This window comes from Ruditapes philippinarum, unplaced genomic scaffold (genome assembly GCF_026571515.1).
Source record: "Ruditapes philippinarum isolate M1 unplaced genomic scaffold, ASM2657151v2 ctg1509_1_1_1_1, whole genome shotgun sequence".
Taxonomy (NCBI): Eukaryota; Metazoa; Mollusca; class Bivalvia; order Venerida; family Veneridae; genus Ruditapes; species Ruditapes philippinarum.
Genome location: NW_026857808.1, coordinates 101,732 through 124,075, shown reverse-complemented (window position 1 = coordinate 124,075; position 22,344 = coordinate 101,732). Strand labels below are relative to the sequence as shown.

Sequence of the window (22,344 nt, the reverse complement as noted above, 5' to 3'; positions counted from 1 at the left end):
GGGTAAACAAGTTCATTACAGATATTTAATAACATGGTAAGGGTTAATAATTATTATATCAGTTTATAATATTTTGATTTTCAAAACATTAAGGTTAAAATGATTTTAGCATTCTTTTTGCCCCTGCATGAAAACATATCAAATAATTAATATTCTGCCTTCCTGATTGTGTGTTAATACATTAATTTAGTTCCTCTCTCTCTCTAAACCACTTAGCAATGTGATGTTGATAATGTGGTAAGATCTTTGCAAAATGCAGTTAGTGTTTACTGAGATGTTATAAATTGGAAACAGCTGAAAGACACCCTGCCATGTGATGTAGTAATTTTAATCGCTCAAAACACCCATCAATTGTTGTGAAACAAGTTAATAAAATTTTGTACAGGAACAACCAGTCAGTGTTGTTGGCAACCTGCGGCTTTCTTGACGAGATTTTGAGATTTTTTATAGTGGTGTACAGCCTGAATTTCTATAGTGGTATATAACCTGTTGAGAGATGTATTTTGACAACTGATGGCCCATTATCTATCAGGAGGATAAATATTTGTCAGGAATTCCACCTCCTTATATATTGTGTTGTTTAGCTCTTTCCTGAACTATTGAGGGGTGGTCATAAAGATAGTTCAATGTTTTTTATTTACCTCTCTCAGGAGTTGCAGGAATATGAATGAGTGTGAAATATTGATTTATTACTTAAGTTTTTCTTGGAAAAAAAAAAGGTGTTTTCCATGTTTAAGTTCTGTTAGATTGAAGTTGAGCTAATATGATATGATCAATGCAATATGGTCAATAATTGGCGGCATGGCCGAATTGTTAACTCGCCAGCCGCATGGGTTCAAACCCCATCAGGGGAAAGTTGTTTTTTTCTTTACACTCATTGCTCAGTACTGGTTGGTTCTAGGAACAGATTTGAAAGTGTTTCTATAAGCTTATAGCTTGCTAACAACTGAACTAAAATAAATTCTGTATCAACCAATATGGTCAACAAGTAAAAAATTGCTGGGAAATGCAGCAATATGATTGTCACGGCGAAAAAAAAAAAAAAAAAAAAAAACCACACAAAAAAAAAAAACCAACAAAAAAAAAACCCAGTTAAATATATTGATAAGGTATCTCCAAATAGCATTGTTTTGAATTGACATGTTAACTTTTTTCAGAAGGTTTTTAAAAAATCATAATCATGTAACTTGTTACAAAGAGCCATGTTTATATGTAGTAGAGCAGAATAATTATCATTCTTGTGTACTGCATACCTCTCGAGTGAGATTTATCCACCTATGAAGGTTCATGTTGATATCTCAAAGGCCTTTGTAGTTATGCTCTGGACAAAATTAAGTATGAAAAATAACAAAGGGCAATAACTAAAAAATAAGGCACGGTAGGTGTCTTGTGTGCTGCACTCCTCCTCAATGAGATCTATCCACCTAATAAGTTTCAAGTTGATACCTCTAACACCTTTTTGAGATTATTATTATTATTATTATTATTATTATTTTTATTAGCTCACCTGAGCTTGCTCAGGGTGAGCTTTTAGGATCGGTGAATGTCCGTCGTCCGTCGTCCGTCGTCCGTCCGGCCGTCCACAATTACTTGTGAACACTCTAGCGGTCGCATTTTTGCCTCAATCATCATCAAACTTGGTCAGGATGCTTATCTAGTTGAAAGCTCGGATGAGTTCGAACATGGGTCATCTCGGATGAAAAACTAGGTCACAAGAGCTAAAAAATAGATAAACCTTGTGAACACTCTAGAGGTCACATTTTTGACCCAATCATCATCAAACTTGGTCAGGATGTTTGTCTAGGTGATAGCTTGGATGAGTTCGAACATGGGTCATCTCGGATGAAAAAGTAGGTCACAGGAGCTATAAATAGAAAACCTTGTGAACACTCTAGTGGTCACATTTTTGAACCAATCATCATCAAACTTGGTCAGAATGCTTGTCTAGTCAATTGCTTGGATGAGTTCGAACATGGGTCATCTCTGATGAAAAACTAGGTCACAGGAGCTAAAAATAGAAAAACCTTGTGAACACTCTAGTGGTCACATTTTTGACCCAATCATCATCAAACTTTGTCAGGATGCTTGTTTAGATAATAGCTCGGATGAGTTCGAATATGGGTCATCTCGGATGAAAAACTAGGTCACCGGAGCTATAAATAGAAAAACCTTGTGAACACTCTAGTGGTCACATTTTTGCATCAATCATCATCAAACTTGGTCAGGATGCTTATCTAGTTGATAGCTTGGATGAGTTCGAACATGGGTCATCTCGGATGAAAAAGTAGGTCACCAGAGCTAAAAATAGAAAAACCTTGTTAACACTTTAGCGGTCACATTTTTGCATCAATCATCATCAAACTTGATCAAGATGCTTGTCTAGGTGATAGCTCGGATGAGTTCGAACATGGGTCATCTCGGATGAAAAACTAGGTCACAGGAGCTAAAAATAGAAAAACCTTGTTAACACTCTAGTGGTCACAATTTTGACTCAATTGTCATCAAACTTGGTCAGGAAACTTGTCTAGGTCATTGCTGGGAATAAATCGAACATGGGACATTTCGGATGAAAAAACTAGGTCACAGGAGCTAAAAATAGAAAAAATCTTGTTAACACTCTAGTGGCTACTGTTGTGATCCAAATATTCTGTTAATTGGTCTGAAAGTTTGTTTTGATGATTTCTAAGTCAAGATCGAACATGGGTCATCTTGGATGAAAAACTAGGTCACACCGCCCAAATATGGAAAAACCTTGTTAACATTCTAGTGGTCACATTTTCGACTCAATTATCATCAAACTTGGTCAGGATGTTTGTCTAGGTAATTGCTTGGATGAGTTCGAAATCGCATGTGAAAACTAGGTCACGGGAGCTAAAAATAGAAAAATCTTGTTAACACTCTAGTTGCTACTGTTTTGATCCAAGTATCCTGGAAATTGGTCTGAAAGTTTGTTTTGATGATTTCTAGGTCAAGTTTGAATATGTGTCACCTGGGTAAAAAACTAGGTCGCACTGCTCAAATATGGATAATCCTTGTTAACACTGTAGTGGTCACATTTTTGACTCACCTGTCATGAGACTTGGTCAGAATGCTTGTCTAGGTAATTGTTTGGATGAGTTTGATAATTCAGGTGAGCGATCTAGGGCCATCATGGCCCTCTTGTTATTATATACCACATTTCTATAGCAATATTTTCATAAATAATAAATGTTCAAGAGTGCTTTACATAAATCCGATAAAACATAATCATATATATATAAGACAATAATGTACAACATTAATTAAGTAAACCTATTAAACAATAATGATAATCTAAAACCAGTAAAGGATGGTAAGAAATACAAACACATTTAGTTTAAAATCAAGGCTCAATTAATAATAATTGAGATAAGCTCCGGACAAAAAGTACGAAAAATAACAAATGGCAATAACTAACAAAAATATAAAGGGTATTATTTCTTGCGCACAACATTCCTCCCAAATAAGATCTATCCACCTATAAAGTTTCATGTTGACATTTCAAAGACTTTTTCAGAGATATGCTCCACTCAGCTGAAAAATTTAGTATGGAAAATAACAAAGGGCAATAACTCAAAAATTATGAAGGGTAGAGTTATCACTCTTTTGTACTGAATACCTCCTGAGTAAGATATATCCACCTATGAAATTTCATGTTGAAATCTCAAATGCTTTTGTAGTTATACCCCTGGACAAAAATAAAGTATGAAAAATAACAAAGTGCAATAACTGAAAAAACAATGCACGGTATGTTATCATTCTAGTGTGCTGCAATGCTCCCCAATAAGATCTATCCACCTATGAAGTTTCAAGTTGTTACCTCTAACATTTTTTTTAGATAAGCCCCGGACAAAAAGTACGAAAAATAACAAATGGCAATAACTCAAACATTATAAAGGATAGAGTTATCATTCTTGCGCACAACATTCCTCCTCAAAAAGATCTATCCACCTATGAAGTTTCATGTTGACATTTCAAAGACTTTTTCAGAGATATGCTCCACTGAGGTGAAAAAATTAGTATGAAAAATAACAAAGGGCAATAACTAAAAATTATGAAGGGTAGAGTTATCACTCTTTTGCACTGCATATCTCCTGAGTGAGATCTGTCCACCTTTGAAGGTTCATGTAGATATCTCAAAGGCTTTTGTAGTTATACCCTGGACAAAATTAAGTATGAAAAATAACAAAGGGCAATAACTGAAAAATAATGCACGGTTAGTTATCATTCTAGTGTGCTGCACTTCTCATCCAAAAAGAGCTATCCACCTATGAAGTTTCAAGTTGTTACCTCTACCACTTTTTTAGATATTCTCCGGACAAAAAAGTAAGAAAATAACAAATGTCAATAACTCAAAAATTATAAAGGTTAGAGTTATCATTCTTTCGCACAACATTCATCCTCAAAAAGATCTATCTACCTATGAAGATTACATTGACATCTCAAAGTTTGTTTTTTTTAGTTAATTTATGCTCCACTCAGGTGAAAAATTAAGAATGAAAAATAACAAAGAGCAATAACTCAAAATTTAGAAATGGTACAGTTATCACTCTTGCATTGCACACCTCCTGAGTGAGATCTATCCACATGAAGTTTCATGTTGATATCTCAAAGGCTTTTTGAGTTATGCTGTGGACAAAATTGAGTTTGAAGAATAACAAAGGGCAACAATGAAGAAATATGCAGCGTAGAGTTATCATTCTTGTGCACTGCACTTTTCCTAAATATGATTTATCCACAAATGAAGTTTCAAGTTGATACCTCCACCTATGAAGTTTCAAATTGATACTTTTTGAGATATGCTCCGGACAAAATGTAGAGTGACGGACCGAAGGACAGACGGACGGACGGATGGAGACTAATTCTAATCCGTCTTTTCGGTGGGGGGTAATAAACATTTTCTTGCTCATATCTAAAGGAAACTCAGAATTTTGCTCACAATAACGTGACATGAATTCTGAATGAAGTTTGATGTTGTGGTAAAAACTGATTTAAGGACCAAATTAAGTTATTTTACAACCTGGTATGGTGAATGTTAATTGTGAAACGCATATAGAAAAACCAAGTCTCATTTTAGAGAATTGCGCAAGAAAAAATGAAATTATTAAACAAGAGGGCCATGATGGCCCTGAGTCGCTCACCAGAAACAACTGCTTTTCAGTGTTTTGGAAATTTATTTTTTCAAAAGAACTTGCTGAAAGGCACGTCCAGCTCTTTCGGCAGTTCAGCTCGATCAACTTTAACTTGCCCCTTTAGTAATATACTTTCACAACACTGATTGTTTTAGCTTTTTTTCTTCATAATAAACAATAGGACCACTAAGATGGCCCTAGATGACTCATCTAACCCATCATTTTCATTATTCACTATAAAAATTGTAATATGTTTGCCCTAAATATTTTGGAAAGGATTTTGTTAAAATATGTATGTTGCAAGTGTGTTCCTATGAGACTATGTAGAATAAATGCAGAACAACTGACCACTAGAGCAGGATTGATTTTTATTGGACAATTTTTTTAAAAACTTTTTTTGAATGAAAACACAAAATGTCACAGGCAAAACATGTAAGGTGTAGATATTTGAAGTTCACAGTTTGGGACAAAAAATTTTTTTATACATTCTGTATGGTAACATAACTGTACCTCAAAAAAAAGACAATAGGTCAAACATTGTAAAAAAATATGAAAAGTAGGCCAATTAATATCAAATTCAATTCAGCATCAGAAATTACACCCCTAGTCCAATTTCAAGTCTGTATGTCAAGAACACAAGAATGAAAGTCAAATTATATCAAAAATATCAAAAGTAGGTCTGTTGATATCAAAATTCATTTCGGCATCAGAATTTACAAACCTGGTCAACATTTAAAATCTGAAATGTCAAAATACAGGACAGTAGGTCAAATGATGTCAGTAATAACCTAAAGTAGGTCAGCTGGTATCAAAATTGAATTCAACATCAAAAATTTACACAAATTACACCCATAGTCCAAATTTCAAGTCTGTACATAAAAGACAAAAAAAGTAGGTAAAGCGATATCAAAATATATCAAAAGTAAGCCAGTTTCATATCAAATTTCAATTCAGGAACAGAAATTAACCCTTGTCCCTTGTTAATTCAACAAAAAAAATGAAAAAATTACAATTTTTTACAAAATTCAATAAGAGAATTGAGCAGATAAACTCATCTTTGATAGTAAAGTACAGGAGAAACAAATTTTATGTTTCTTTAGGCCTATTTTTTTTTCCTGGTTAATGACCTACAACTGACCTTACAATGATGCAATAGTCCGAATTCCAGAGCTGAAATATATTAACACATCATAAACAGGTCATGACCCAAGCCAATGAAATTTATGAAATTCTTGCTTGGATAAAAATGAATATACTTTGTTAGCTTAGAATATCTTTAAACTTTAATTTAAAGAAATGCTAGTGCATTTAAGCTTTAGCTTTAACAGGACAGCAATCAAATTAATATGAGCAAACTTGATTAAAGACTACCTAAGAATGCTACTGACAAAGTTTAATGACCATCTATCAATTAGCTCTGCAGATGAAGATGTCTAAAGGTTTTTTTCTATTTTTTTTACCCTAGAGACCCCTAAAAGGGCCAATCAAATTAAGATGAGCAAACTTGATAAAAGACTTACCAAAGAAGGCTACAGACAAAGTTTGGTGATCATTCATCTATTAGTTCTGTAGAAGCAGATGTTTAAAGGTATTTCTATTTTTAGCTTTAGCGGCCCCTACAAGGGGCCAATCAAATTAATATGAGCAAACTTGATAAAAGACTACTTAAGAAAGCTACAGACAAAGTTTGGTGATCATCTTCAATTAGTTCTGTAGAAAAAGCATTTAAAAAGTATTTCTATTTTACGCTATAGCGGCCCTTAAAAGGGGCCAATCAAAAATAATATAAGCAAACTTGATAAAAGACTACCCAAGAATGCTACAGACAAAGTTTGGTAATCATCCATCCATTAGTTCTGTAGAAGAAAATGTCTAAAGGTTTTCTATTTTAAGCCCTAGTGACCCCTAAAAGGGGCCAATCAAATTAATATGAGCAAACTTGATAAAAGACTACCTAAGGATGCTACAGACAAGTTTGGTGATCATCCATCAATTAGTTCTGTAAGAAGAAGACGTTTAAAGGTATTTCTATTTTTAGCTATAGCAGCCCCTACAAGGGCCAATCAAATTAATATGAGCAAACTCGATAAAGACTACCTAAGGATGCTACAGACAAAGTTTGGTGATCATCCATCCATTAGTTCTGTAGTAGAAGATGTTTAAAGGTTTTTCTATCTTTAGCTCTGCTGAACCCTAAAAGGGGCCAATTGAAATGAACATGAGCAAATTTAAGTGTGACTATCAACAAGGATGCTACAGACCAAATTTTAGTTAAATCTGCCCCAGCAGTTTCAGAGAAGAAGATGATTGTTGACGCATGACGACGGACGACGGACGCCGGAGTATCCCCCTTTGTTACTAATAGCTCACCCTGAGCCTTCGGCTTCTGGTGAGCTGAAAAAAAAAGACAATTTAAGTTCTTAATTGCAAATATAGAAACTTAGGAATGTAATGTTCAAAGACATTTTACACGTGAAAAGATTCACTCCGAGAGAGACATAGATCCGACATGAGAACACATTAGTCAAAATATGTCGTCCCTTCGTGTTTTCGCATTTTCGCATTTTGAGGCGAAGACGCGAAAATATTTGGATGGCGTTAATCAGCCACCATACATAATCCATTCAAGGCGAATTTCTCAAGCATGTCGAAAGGATGTCCGGAAATGTATTAATATAAAACGCTGATATTTCGTGTGTTGATAAAAATACTGTTTAGATTCTATATGGTTTTAAAAAAAAACTGTTTCTATGTAACTTTTCACGGAAATGGGCTGTACAATGATTGCGTAAAAACAATAAAATGTCGGCTGTAGAAATCGAAAGGCATTTTGTCACGTGACTTTTGCCCATGCTACCGAAAACTACCCATCACAATATCACGGCGTTGAGACGCCGTGAAATAATGAGGGCAGTCTGGATTTGTACTCCAGGGATTGCTTGTTCAGTCCTTGGGCAAGGGCTTGATTTCTCTGAGACATTCAGTCTGATTGTCATTTGTCTTTCACAACTGATTATAAAATTATGTTGAACACTTGGGGACAAATTGGTAATAACTAGAAAGCCAGTTAGGTGGACTGATGTTTCAAATGGCAACATTTTATAAATTATAGTTTAAAATGGCAACTAAATGTTTTCAATGGCAACTATATTATTTAAATAAGTGTTTCCAATGGCAAGTGTAGTGTATAAAATATTGTTTCCATGCAATGGCAACTACTTTGTAAAAATTACTGTATACAAAGGCGTTACTGCATTGTATAAATTATTGTTTCCAATGGCAACTGAATTCTATAATGTATGAATTATTTTTTCTTATGGCAACTACATTGTTTAAATCATCTGAAATGCTGCTTCTAATACAATCTGTCAAATGAAAAAAAATGTTGAAGATAAGCTCTCAATCACTCATACCTTTCCATTCAATGAGACAATTACCTTTCCCCAGTATGTCTGTTCGGTTACTCCTTGATCGGCCCTCATCATTTTGGAAAAAGCCGAAAAACTACCATTGAGTGTATAGTACTGAATGTATCTGAATATATGTGAGAATTTGTCAGGGTGTATAATATGGAGTTTCTCTGGATTACAATGAAGTAATGGGACAGATTGGATCATGGTACTCATTATTATCTTTATTTTCTTTTTCAAAAATAATTTAAAAAAAAAAATTCAGTGTGAAAAAGTTATTTTCATATTATTTTTGAAATTTCATGTATCAGATATTTAAGGCTTAATTTTTTGCATTATTGCAATATTGTATTGTCAGTTAAAAGTTTGTCAAAATAGTTTTATGTTTACCTTTTTATGGTGAAAAATATCAAGAAAGCCAGGCTTACTTTTTTGTCTAATGATTTATTGCAATATTGTATCATCAGTTAAAATTAAAATAAATAAAGTTAAAATAATTGTATCCTTTCAATTTTTGCATTCTTTTTTTTACATCATTCTTTTTTTTTGCATTTTTTTTACGTCATTATATATTGAAATTTCTTCATTAACAAAAACTTCCCTTTGTTCTACTTTCAATTTAAGCTTATAATAATAATTTTAATTTATTGTTACTTATTAAAAACTTAATCTGTTGCAACAGAAAGTTGAAGCCTTTGCCATCATCATGGACTGCACATGCAGGCAGTCTGACCTGAGGCTAATTATTATACTGTTGGAAGCTTACTTTTGTGCATTTTGATATTGAAATCCTTTAAATTTCCGATGGACCATTCCACATTAAAAGCTGGACTATTCAGTTACACAAAGTCAGCAGTTTTAGTGTTAAGTATCAATTTTCAGTTTAGGGTGTATTAAGTATTCTCTGGATGTTTGGAAGTGGTTTAGTTTGACTTGATGGCAATGTCATAGCAAAAAAACACAAAAGACTTCATATGAAGGGTACAAAGTGGTTAAGGTTGTTTGAACTCCAAACTTCTGGCCCCTCATTTCTATGGGTGTAAGTTCTTGAAAAAAGCTTTTAAAACCTTATTTGAAACATTCAATTTCCAGTCAGCTGTCTGTAACAAACTACTGAAGCAACACAAAAAAGCTTTGAAAAATGTGACCCAAGTATTGCTTGAACTAACGCTGCTGCTGATACCTCAGCCAATATGCCATCAGTCTAACACTTCAGAATAAGCTTAACTACAGTCCATAAATTATTTTGCAAATTTCAGTAAGTTACTGAGTTTTGATATATATAATTCCCCGTAGAGATTTATCAGGATTTTTTGTGACGTAAGAGATTCCAATCTCACAGGATGTTTGGAAAATATACAAAATCAAAAAATAAACTGAGCGTTTGAAATTTTATATGTATAGAGAGAGAAGGAGAGGCACCAGAAATTAAATTGGAACATGCCTGAAGTGCTGAATGTTCAATAGATAAAATCTGCACAGATTAAACCAAACCAAATTTCACTTTCTCTTCTGATTTGAAATCAATGATGATAAGAAAGTGTTTTTTTAATGTTATAGAGTGAATCAATTGAAGCAACTACCTGGTTTTCTTGAATAAGAAATTTTGTAGATTTTAAAGTGACATTATATGCTAGTTTTTTCGTTATCAAGTTGAGGTGGATTAGATATATAAATATTTTAAAATATTGACTAATTTAATGGTGATTTACCAATAATTGATAATAACAAATTTATGTGAGCAATAACATATAAAAACTGCCTAAAATATAAAAAAAACTGCCTCACTTAAGTCTTAAAATAATTAATGATAATAATAATCATTGCAAAACAAATGAGTCTGCAAAAAACTGTACATTATTATTTACAGATTTTCAGCACTTAAGCTAATTGAATATGCTTTATTACACACATAATGTGATTATTGTAAAAAAACAAACACTTGCTGATTTAGATCATCAAAATGTGTACTTTTATAAATAAGTTGGAAATATCAAGTCAACAGACATTTGTAACTTAAGTGTCACTTTATTGTCAAAAATTTCTATTGAAACGCAGTCAAAGTAACCAAAATAAATCTGCCCAAAACCTGCTTTACTGGTGGTGGAAAACCTTTGCATAATTTCAGGCACAAACAGGCACCTTAGTAGAACCACCAATGTTCTGTAATCTTACTGGATAGCATCTCCACATAGAAGAATCTCAAGTTCCTTGCAGGATTCAGAACATTAGCGGTGAAGGGCAAGTGGATACTGAAGTCAATGACCTTAACCACTCAGCTACAGACAGCAATGACTTTTAGGCAGTTTATGTGACAGTTAAAAGCAGCCAACTTGACGTTTATTTGGGCTGATTTACTTGATGCAGATTTGTCTTATGTTGGCTATTACCTGTTACAAGTCTACTTTTAAACTGCTTTAATAATGCTTGCTGTACTCAAAGGATTCAGTTAGACATGATATTATCATCGGTGAAAGTTTTCAGGATTATTCCTGAAGTTCAGGATTTTCAGTCTCCTGAAAGTCTTCTATTTCCTGTGTAAAACTGTAGAAAAACTGCTAAATTCAGGATTTTTAAAATTTCCAACTTTCACCCATGTATTATATTACATTTCTGTTGTATATTTTCAGTATCAGTGACCGAGATGTTGTCAACAAACAAGCCCATGCCGATGCTCCGTTTGATAGACGTAGACAGAGGCAAGGGTCCTCTGACTCCTCCAGTAGTCACTCATCCGAGAAATCCGGGAGTACCGATGACAGGTATACTTCTATTTACATGGCAGTGTCTATTCTAGGATTTGAAAAACAGGGGGGATTTTTATCAAAAAGTGAGAATATTTTACATTTGTTGATTTTTTTCCATCTTTCTCTATGTAAAATTTTCCCCCTGCCTCTGAAAAACTAGGGGGGAATTCTAAAAAATATGAGTGAATCCCCCTATCCCCCCTCCTAGAATAGACACTGCATTGAATACTTTCTAAACAATCGATCTTATCTTATTCATGTAAGAATAGCTTCAGGTTGAAATATCAATTATATGTATCAGAGACATATAATAATTGACATTTTTGTATGAGATTTGTTTAACAATAGAGAAACAAATGGATACAGCAAATCATGTGTACCAGTTATTGCATTTGGGGAGTGTGTTATAATTGAACCTTTGGCTTCAATTTTAATATTTTCAGGATCATTATACCTCCACAAACGAAGTTTAGGGGGGGTATATAGGAGTCAGCTTGTCGGTCGGTCGGTCGGTTGGTCGGTCGGTCGGTCGGTCCGTCCGTCGGTCGGTCCACATCATGGTTTCCGGACGATAACTAGAGTTTTGGAAATGAGGTATTGTAATCAAACTTGGTATATAGCAACCTTATGTGGAAACTCTGGTTGGTATTGCATTTGGACCCCCTGGGGTCAAGGTCAAGGTCACCGTTACTAAAAATAGAAAAAATGGTTTCCGGACAATAACTAGAGTTAGGAATGAGATATTGTTATCAAAACTTTGCGTATATAGCAAGCTTATATGAAAAGACCTGGGTTGGTATTGCATTTAGGTCCCCTGGGGTCAAGGTCAAGGTCATGGTTACTAAAAATAGAAAAACGGTTTCCGGACAATAACTTGAGTTAGGAATGAGATATTGTAATCAAACTTTGGTGTATAGCAAGCTTATATGAAGACCTGGGTTGGTATTGCATTTGGACCCCCTGGGGTCAAGGTCAAGGTCACCGTTACTAAAAAATAGAAAAATGGTTTTTCCGGACAATAACTAGAGTTAGGAATGAGATATTGTTATCAAAACTTGTTGTTTAGCAAGCTTATATGAAGACCTGGGTTGGTATTGCATTTGGACCCCTGGGGTCAAGGTCAAGGTCACCGTTACTAAAAAATAGAAAAATGGTTTCCGGACAATAACTTTGAGTTAGGAATGAGATATTGTAATCAAACTTGGTGTATAGCAAGCTTATATGAAAGACCTGGGTTGGTATTGCATTTGGACCCCCAGGGGTCAAGGTCACCGTTACTAAAAATAGAAAAATGGTTTCCGGACAATAACTTGAGTTAGGAAATGAGATATTGTAATCAAACTTGGTGTATAGCAAGCTTATATGAAGAACCTTGGTTTGGTATTGCATTTGGACCCCCTGGGGTCAAGGTCAAGGTCACCGTTACTAAATATAGAAAAATGGTTTCTGGACAATAACTAGAGTTAGGAAATGAGATATTGTAATCAAACTTTGTGAAAAGGCAAGCTTATTTGGAGACCCCAGTTGGGATTACAATTAATTGAAATATTTCTTTGTACACAGTTGATAGTTTGTGTTGAAATTTTTCTTCAGACTACTTATTTTTCAAAAAGTTGCTGGTGGGGGTATTAATCACCTTCAGTGATAGGTCTAGTTTATTTCTGTTATAAATCTTTCTTTGAATGCCTTTTCCCTGCTTTGAATTTCCACTTGTCTATTATTATTCTGACTTGAAGAGCTCAAAACTTATGAAGACTTACTGATTTTCCCCTTCCCCACTTCCTAAAATTGATTGGAAAAATCATTGTGGTTTGTGGTTAGATTTTGTGCACATGCAGGCTGGCCTGGCTTCATATATATTTGCTAAAGGCAAATGATTGTCATTTTTTTCTGATCATGGTCTACACTGTTCTCTGTTCTATTCAGTCTGTACGATTTTCTCCTCTTGTGGTTGAGGGGTTGAGACATCAGAATTGCAGCCACCGTTTATCCCTGCATGATCATAAGAGGTGACTTATAAATGAGTATGAATTATTACTGGAATCTATGCATCTCTTAGTCCCAGCAGGTGGGGTGGTGTTGCTTTAAGTTTGTAACACCCAAAGTTAGCCAAAATCATCCTTGTTTCGGCACCATTTGACCTAATCTGTGTTGGTGCTCCATAAAGCCTAACAAATGTAAACATATCTTGAAATTTGCACTGAAAAGTAAAAATGGTTTGTCCGGATGAAAAGGTAAACAAGTCAATTTGATATATTTTATGTGCAAAGGTTAACAAATTTATGTTTATATATAACTCTAAAATAGAAGCTAAATAATCAAAAAAGAATCCCCCAGTAGTTCAAATCTCATATACAAACTGTGATGTCTGGATAGGTTTAAAAACAGCCTCTATTAAAAAATTGTGGATCTAAGACTTTTTTGAAATTATCTTTTGGTGATAAAATATGTGTTTAATAAAACTTCAAGGAAAAAAAATTTTAAAAAGTTTTTTAACAGTCGGGTGAGTTTTTTTTCGTAAAAAAGTTTTTATCGGGTTTTATTTATAGAAAAAAAAGGGTTTTATACTAAAGGAGAAGTAAACTTTGTTTATGATTTGAACAATTTTCTGTAAAAATTTTGTTTTTTTTAAATTTTTTTTAAAAGAATTTAAGAAAAAAAATTTTTTTAAAAAAGCCCATTTTTTTTTTATTTAAAATTTCCCTTACTTAAGAAATTTGATAAATTTTGTTTCGGGGATAGGTTTTATGTCGCACCAAAACCCCAGTATCGATCAAAACGGCAGTTTTTAAACCCTTTAAATTTCAGGTGAAATTAAAATTTTAGGCATGGAGGGGCTCCTAAAGTAAAACCCACTGAAAATTCCCAAAAGGCGGGGTTTTGAAAGCTTTTTCCCGCCAAAAAAGAACCCCAAAGCCCCTTTATAAATTCAAACCCACAGCTTTTGGGGGGAAATTTTGTTTTTAAAGCCCCAACGCTTAACCACTCACCCACAGATGTCCCTTATTGATGTCCCTTAATGATAAACAAAATACCTAATTTTATACAAAATGTTAAAGTAAAAAAACTACAAGTCAGAGAATATAAATTAAAGAGGTACATAAGCTCAATAAGTAATAATGAATCATTGCATTTCAGAGAAGACAGTGTTGGATAATGTTGTGAAACAGACTAAGAGATTTATTGTCTGTAATTTCAGGTCCCTGTTCAATGCACTAAAACATCGTTACAAAGAAACAGCAGAGAAACAGTATGATGATCCTGGTGCGAGGGCGCCGTTTTCGTCATGGCGACGCAGCGGAAATTTTGAGGAAATGGCATCATCAATCGCTCCAGAAGCACAAAAAGAGAAAACAAAGTCACTGGAGCGTAAAACTTACCATAGAGAAAGTGATAAGAGTTCTCCACGTGGAGGTTCTTATCATGAGGAAGATTCAAGGTCAAGTTTCAAGGACATTGATAGGTCAAGGTCAAATGTTAAAGACTCATCTGCTTATAGTGAAAAGCATGGGGAGATAAAAGCCCTTTGATAAATTTTTGATTTTTCCCAAATTTTCGGCAAGCGCTATGTCGCCTTTTGAAAATTTGGGGAAAAAGGAAAAAGGCACGGGGAAACAGGCAAAAAGGTTTGCCGTTTTCCCGAATGGGGCCCTTTACATTAGAAAATTGGGAAGGGGTGATGCAAGGCTAAAAGGGAACTAAAAAAAGACTCCGAGGGGCAAAAGAGCCAAGTTTAAATAAAACAAAGGAAAATTTTGATAAATTCATTCGCAAATTTTTCGCGACAAAATTTCCCAAAATTTGGATAAAAAACGGGAAATTTTGGAAAATTTCAAAGGTCTGAATAAACCCAGTAGTTTTTTCTTCAAAAAAATTTCTAAACAGGGATAGGGTTCACACAGATGAACCAGTTTCCATGTTAGATGAGCAGAAACAAAAAAATGCCACTAAATTAGCTAGACAGAAACTAGTGTCAGACGATTTAAAAGCTAAGTATATGATAAAACGTGATGACGATCGAGAAAAGACTCCAACAAATGATGATTGTCTGTCTAGGAAAAGGTCTAGCAGAAAGGATAGACTTGATGAACATAAAGATTTTTGGTCTAAAAAGAGTGAACATGATAAAGATACTAGCAGTGTAAGGTCTAAATCTTCGGAGTCAGATTCTGTTCCAACAATAGAGGAAATGTTACATGGTTCATCAAAACAGGCAAAGTCTTTTGTGTCAAAGAAGTTTGAAAATGTTGATCACTCATCACCATTTGGTTCAGTTTATTCAAAGCCATCACCTGTTGTTACTACATCATCAGTATCAACATCATCAACAGCAGCAGCAGCAACAGCAGTCACTTCAACATCATCTACATATCATACACAGCCAGAAAAAATAGAAAAATCGAAAAACGAAAAGTCAAAAGAAAAGACTCAATCAAAAAAGGTTGAAATAGATACCAAAGAATCAAAAGTAGAGACACAAGATACAAGTGATAGAAAATATAAGAAATATGCAAAAGCAAAATCTTTAGAACTAGGGGCATTAACAAAGAAAGACAAAACCGATTTAGTGAAACCAGCTGAAACTAAAGATGATAGTAAATTGGACAGTGCAGAAGATCAAGCACAATTAAATAGAGTTGAAAGAATAGCTAAATATAAAGAAGAGAGGAGAAAACAATTAAAAACTCTCCAAGAAAGGTTTGCGAAAGGAGAAAGCTCAGAGTTACCATCTTTATTCCTATCTAGCAAACCTGAGCAAGAAGACTCTTCTATATCTAGATCTAGAAGTTTTTAAAAAATTTGAAACATCTTTATAAAAAACAAGGGAAAGCTTTAATAATTTGGTCTAAAGTATTTAAAAAAGATGCAAGGGTTTTCTGAAAATCAAAGTCCCCGCTTAGGGTGAAAACCACATAAAATGCCCTTTGGGCTTAAAAATAAACAGAAAATAGGTAAATCAAGTAAAAACCCCTTTTGAAGTAAAAAAAAGGAAAAGGGCATATATGAATCTAAATGAACAGAAAAAATAATTTCTGATAATATCATTTACAAAAATTTAAGCTCTCAAGGAAAAATAAAAAAAGAAAAAATGCTAAAAAGGTCAGGGGCAATCAAAAATGAAGGGATAAAATAAAGGTACTCCTTTAAAAAAATCAAAAAATTTTATGAAGTTGATGTTGGTTTAAGCCTGTATTCTTATGCATCAAAAGCCTTGCTAAGCTGATAGAGTTATGGAAAAATCTTCTAGAGAAAAAGCACAATCACCAGTGCGTGAAAGAATAAGATCTAGTTCTATTGAGAGAGAAACAGCTGGAAAAACTGATAAAACATTTAAGCAACCATTACCAAAGGAAACAGAACAAAAAAGTTATTTTGAATTTGGAACTGTGTTTACAAAGAAAGAAAGAAAACCTGAAAACAAAAGAGATGACAAAAGTTTAAATTTAGAAGATAAAAAGGAAGTTGAAAAGGATATTGATTCAGAAAGAGATAGTGCTGATTCATCTTCAAGAATTCGAAGGAAGTTACCATCTGTAGAAGATGTTTTAGGTACAGGTTCCACTGTGAAAGATACAGATAAGGTTGGAAATATAGGTCAAGAAAAACTTTTGAAAAAAGAAAAGGAGGTAGAAAACATTAAGCAGTATAAAAATGAAGTGTCTAAGGAAGAGTTATCCTCTATGACTGCTGAACAGATAAGTAAGAGAAAAGTTGCTGAAAATATTGAAAGAGCAAAACATAAATTTGTGGAAGATGATAAACATGCAAGTGCTTTTGATGCTTCTAGATTTGAACTTGGAACTGTATATACCAGTAAAAAAGCAGATAAGAAATCAGTCCCTGACAAAAGTGTTAAGCAAGAAATAAAATCTGAAGAAAATTTCAATAAAAAAGACTCTTTAGAACGTTCTAGGCAGGTTTTATTAGGGGTGTTGTCAGAATCTGAAAATGTTCAGAAGAAACCTCAAGCTCATAAAGATGAAAAACAGGGCACTGCATTTGCTCAATCTGAGATTCAAACTCAACCAGAGCGAAAAACGTTCTCATAGAAAAGAAAAACAATTGAATGACGAAATAAGATCTCGCAATTAGATAAAAATGTAAAAGAGGAAAAACTACAATCGGTCACAGATGACAAGTCCCGAAAAACCTCCTTCCTCACCAAGAAGTGAAAGAAGAAAACAAGCTGAAGAGAGATTTGGTAAGGCATCTGAAATGCCAGGTTTTGACTTTGGAACTAGTTATGTTAAGAAAGAGCAAGTGGTTCCAAAGCAGGAGGAAAAAGCAAAAAGGTCAATGAAATCTGAAGTTCAATCAAAGAAAGAAGAAACAAATCAAAATGCAAAACAAATTTTATCTGGAAGTTTTGAAAATAAGGAAAAGTCTTCAAAGCCTACTCCAGAAATGAAAACCGGAATTATTCCAAAAACAAGGTCCGATAGTGAAAAATCAAAAATACCGAAAAGTAGGTCAAGGAGAGACCAACATAGACAACAAGAAGAAAAAGATTTTGTTTCCACGGCAGCACCATCTGAAGTTAAATCATCATTGGAATCTCAAGTCAAACTAGACATGAAAGCAAAGACTGTATCAACAGCTACTGGAAAAACACCTGAGGTGCCATCTTCACCTAGAGGTGTTTCACCTTCAAGAGCTTTTGCCAAAACTTTTGAAGGTGTTCCTTCAAAGCAAGATAATATTTCTGAAAGTGTTGTGGCAAAAACAGAAGTTAAACCTATGAAATTTGATGTTAAGTCAAGTAAAACTACTACTGAACTTTCTAGAAAAGAACCACCTAAAGTCACACAAAAAGTAGAAGAAGTCACAAGAGTGCCAAATATTGAAAAGACTGTTGAATCCCCCATTGAAAGACCTCCCGGCCGTCAGACTTCATTCACAAGTTTAGAAGTTAAAACACCAACTAGTGCTAAAACACCCGAGACTCCTGTTAAACAAACTGTTGAAAAAGCGAAAGAGAAATCAGTTTTTAGTTTTGAAAATCTAAGTAAACCTAAGCCTTCTTCTGTAACAGAAACAATAACAAGACAAGATATTGCGAAACAGGAAACAAAAATGGAAGTAAAGCCAGTAGAAATTATGAAGAAACCTGAAGAATCAAAAATAGAAGTTACTGAAACAAAAACAGTTAAAGATGAAAATATGACTGAAAGTTTATTTGAATTACATAGGAAACGGGTTGAAGAGAAACTGGAAAAAAAGCGAGAGAGTGTCCATGTTGAAGAGAAGCCAGTGGAGAAACATGAAAAGCCATCAGAAATATTTGAGCTTCACAAAAAACAGATTGCAGAAAAATTAGATCCAAGGCTTGTACCAATTCATGCTGAAGAAAAAATTACAACCAAACCTGATATAGATATGATTGGTAAACATGAAATAGATTCAAAAATAATTAAAATGCATAGAAAAGAAATTGAAGAGAAATTAGATATGATGCATGAACAAAAGCATGACCATAAGGAAGTAGAAAAACCTGACAAAGTTCTTAGAATTGAAAGATATAGACCTGATAAATCCAAGATTGTAAAACCAGTTGAGGCAAAATCAAAAGTGGAAAAATCTTTAATGGATACAAGTTTAGATGATATTTTAAGTAAAAATGTGGAATATCTAAGTGACCTTGAACCCCCTGAGTTTAAAAGGGGACGAGCAGGAGGTAGGGGTAAGAAAGAAAGACCTCAAAGTACTCATGAGCCACAGAAAGGAAAGAGGATTTTGAAAAAGAAGTCAACATCGAGGCGTAGCAAATCTGAAGACAGGTCTCACTTTAAGGTAAATAGCTTTGTAGTAAAGACCTCAAAAATAAGTTTAATAAAACTATTTGTCAATGCTTGATATGCTAAAGGATCACACATCAACTGTCTGTAAGGTTTTGAAGAATATCTTTATATTATTATTAGCGTATATTTTAAAGATCATAATATTTTGTATGGATTACTGAAGGAAAAACAAACAACCAAAAAAAACAAACAACCAAAAAAATTATCTTTTAAGTTTGACTCATTAACATTTGCTTTAAAAAAAATCGTTTTTAAAAGTATGTACCATTTTCTATTAAAATATGAATAGGTTTTTTACCCTGAGCAAACAATTTAGGACTTTTATTGACATTTATCAATATCAAACCAATAAATAATACTTTATTGATAAAGTGAAGTATCAAAAGTGCAGCTAAAATATTACATTATAATTTGAATGCACTCATTTTGACCTAGGTGGAAGTATACCAGATATATTATATAGAAAATCTCTCTTAACCTTTTCCCTTATATAAGCGTGTTTCGACGGCTTTTTGCCCCCCCCCTTTTTTGAGGCCTCAAACAGTGAAAAAATGCCCTATTTAGGCCCCAAACACTGTCTTTTTGTTTGAGAAATGTTGTTAAAAAAGTGACCATTTTTTCGGCGCCGTCCCCCATCCAAATATTACATCAGGGGGTTGCCAGAAGGGGGATGTGCCCCCTTCTGTTTGGGGGGTTTGAAGGGGGGCGGAGTCCCCCTCTTCGCCAAGAAAATTTTGGACTTGTGAGAGGCTTAAAATAACCCCAGGTTGATCATAAGGTAACGTGTAACCAATGCTGAAAAGCCTTTGACTCTATCTCAATCCCTTGAGAAGTTGCAGCACTTTGAAATAAATTTTGATGGAAAAAATGGAGGCAAAAAAGTGATTTTTGGCAATTTTGAGATGTCCCCTCGTTGCCATGGTAACAGGAAATTTAAGACTGAGCATGTCGTTACAAAGGCAATGGTCCAGTCAACATTTGTGCCAAGTTTGATTAGTATTGAAGCATTTTTCATAGTTTCATAGCAGTTTGAACTTGTAACAGGAGGCTTTTCAGTGAAAATGGCCATTTTTCACAATATGCTCATGGGGGAAAGGGTTAACTAAAAAAATTATAAATGTTACAAAACAACAATTTTTCACCAAAATAAGGTAAAAGACCACATGTTAACATGGAAAATCTAGATTTTGGGTGATTCCAAGGTTTTTCATCATTTTTTGTTAACCTTTACCCTTATATAAGCGTGTTTCGACGGCTTGTTGCCCCCCCCCTTTTTTGAGGCCTCAAACAGTGAAAAAATGCCCTATTTAGGCCCCAAACACTGTCTTTTTGTTTGAGAAATGTTGTTAAAAAAGTGACCATTTTTTCGGCGCCGTCCCCCATCCAAATATTACATCAGGGGGTTGCCAGAAGGGGGATGTGCCCCCTTCTGTTTGGGGGGTTTGAAGGGGGCGGAGTCCCCCTCTTCGCCAAGAAAATTTTGGACTTGTGAGAGGCTTAAAATAACCCCAGGTTGATCATAAGGTAACGTGTAACCAATGCTGAAAAGCCTTTGACTCTATCTCAATCCCTTGAGAAGTTGCAGCACTTTGAAATAAATTTTGATGGAAAAAATGGAGGCAAAAAAAGTGATTTTTGGCAATTTTGAGATGTCCCCCTCGTTGCCATGGTAACAGGAAATTTAAGACTGAGCATGTCGTTACAAAGGCAATGGTCCAGTCAACATTTGTGCCAAGTTTGATTAGTATTGAAGCATTTTTTTCATAGTTTCATAGCAGTTTGAACTTGTAACAGGAGGCTTTTCAGTGAAAATGGCCATTTTTCACAATATGCTCATGGGGAAAGGGTTAACTAAAAAAATTATAAATGTTACAAAACAACAATTTTTCACCAAAATAAGGTAAAAGACCACATTGTTAACATGGAAAATCTAGATTTTGGGTGATTCCAAGGTTTTTCATCATTTTTTGTTAACCTTTTCCCTTATATAAGCGTGTTTCGACGGCCTTTTTTTGCCCCCCCCCCCCCTTTTTTGAGGCCTCAAACAGTTGAAAAAATGCCCTATTTTAGGGCCCCAAACACTGTCTTTTTTTTTGAGAAATGTTGTTTTAAAAAAGTGACCATTTTTTTCGGCGCCGTCCCCCATCCAAATATTACATCAGGGGGTTGCCAGCAAGGGGGACTGTGCCCCCTTCTGTTTGGGGGGTTTGAAGGGGGGCGGAGTCCCCCTCTTCGCCAAGAAAATTTTGGACTTGTGAGAGGCTTAAAATAACCCCAGGTTGATCATAATGTAACGTGTAACCAATGCTGAAAAGCCTTTGACTCTATCCTCAATCCCTTGAGAAGTTGCAGCACTTTGAAATAAATTTTGATGGAAAAAAATGGAGGCAAAAAAAGTGATTTTGGCAATTTTGAGATGTTCCCCTCGTTGCCATGGGTAACAGGAAATTTAAGACTGAGCATGTCGTTACAAAGGCAATGGTCCAGTCAACATTTGTGCCAAGTTTGATTAGTATTGAAGCATTTTTCATAGTTTCATAGCAGTTTGAACTTGTAACAGGAGGCTTTTCAGTGAAAATGGCCATTTTTCACAATATGCTCATGGGGGAAAGGGTTAATCTTACATTATATCATTTTTAGCTCGACTATTCGATAAGAATAAGTAGAGCTATTGCAGTCACCCGAGCATCGGCGTCGGCGTAACCACTTATGTTAAAGTTTTTGTAATAGTTCAAATATTTTCAAAGTCCATTGACATATGGCTTTGAAACTTTGCACACTTGTTCACCATCATGAGCCCAACCTGTAGACAGGAGGAGGTAACTCTATCAAGCATTTTGACAGAATTATGCCCCTTTTTCGACTTAGAATTTACGTTAAAGTTTTTGTAATAGTTCAAATATTTTCAAAGTCCATTGACATATGGCTTTGAAACTTTGCACACTTGTTCACCATAATGACCCCAACCTGTAGACAGGAGGAGGTAACTCTATCAAGCATTTTGACAGAATTATGCCCCTTTTTCGACTTAGAATTTACGTTAAAGTTTTTGTAATAGTTCAAATATTTTCAAAGTCCATTGACATATGGCTTTGAAACTTTGCACACTTGTTCACCGTCATGACCCCCCAACCTGTAGACAGGAGGAGGTAACTCTATCAAGCATTTTGACAGAATTATGCCCCTTTTTCGACTTAGAATTTACGTTAAAGTTTTTGTAATAGTTCAAATATTTTCA

General features: G+C 34.5%; 2 protein-coding genes across 2 annotated transcripts in view; both read left to right on the top strand.

The window, feature by feature from the left end:
* The window catches only part of LOC132751129 (uncharacterized), an 89,527-nt gene extending 74,690 nt beyond the window's left edge, over positions 1-14,837 (top strand). The window contains exons 5-6 of the mRNA XM_060741250.1: positions 11,191-11,322; positions 14,507-14,837. Coding sequence (XP_060597233.1) covers positions 11,191-11,322; positions 14,507-14,837 — 463 coding nt within the window. The remainder of the gene's footprint in view (positions 1-11,190; positions 11,323-14,506) is intronic.
* Positions 14,838-14,874: 37 nt separating this feature from the next.
* LOC132751128 (myb-like protein X) lies at positions 14,875-17,357 on the top strand. The gene is made up of 3 exons (XM_060741249.1): positions 14,875-14,933; positions 15,193-16,094; positions 16,711-17,357. Exons 1-3 carry the CDS (start codon positions 14,875-14,877, stop codon positions 17,355-17,357), a joined length of 1,608 nt encoding a protein of 535 aa, XP_060597232.1.
* Positions 17,358-22,344: the final 4,987 nt, after the last annotated feature.

Coding starts and splice junctions, on each gene's coding strand:
- LOC132751128 (XM_060741249.1), top strand. CDS start 14,875: ATGTCGCCTTTTGAAAATTTGGGGAAAAAGGAAAAAGGCACGGGGAAA. Junction 14,934..15,192: donor ACGGGGAAACAGGCAAAAAG/GTTTGCCGTTTT, acceptor ATTTCTAAACAG/GGATAGGGTTCACACAGATG. Junction 16,095..16,710: donor TTCTATATCTAGATCTAGAA/GTTTTTAAAAAA, acceptor TTACAAAGAAAG/AAAGAAAACCTGAAAACAAA.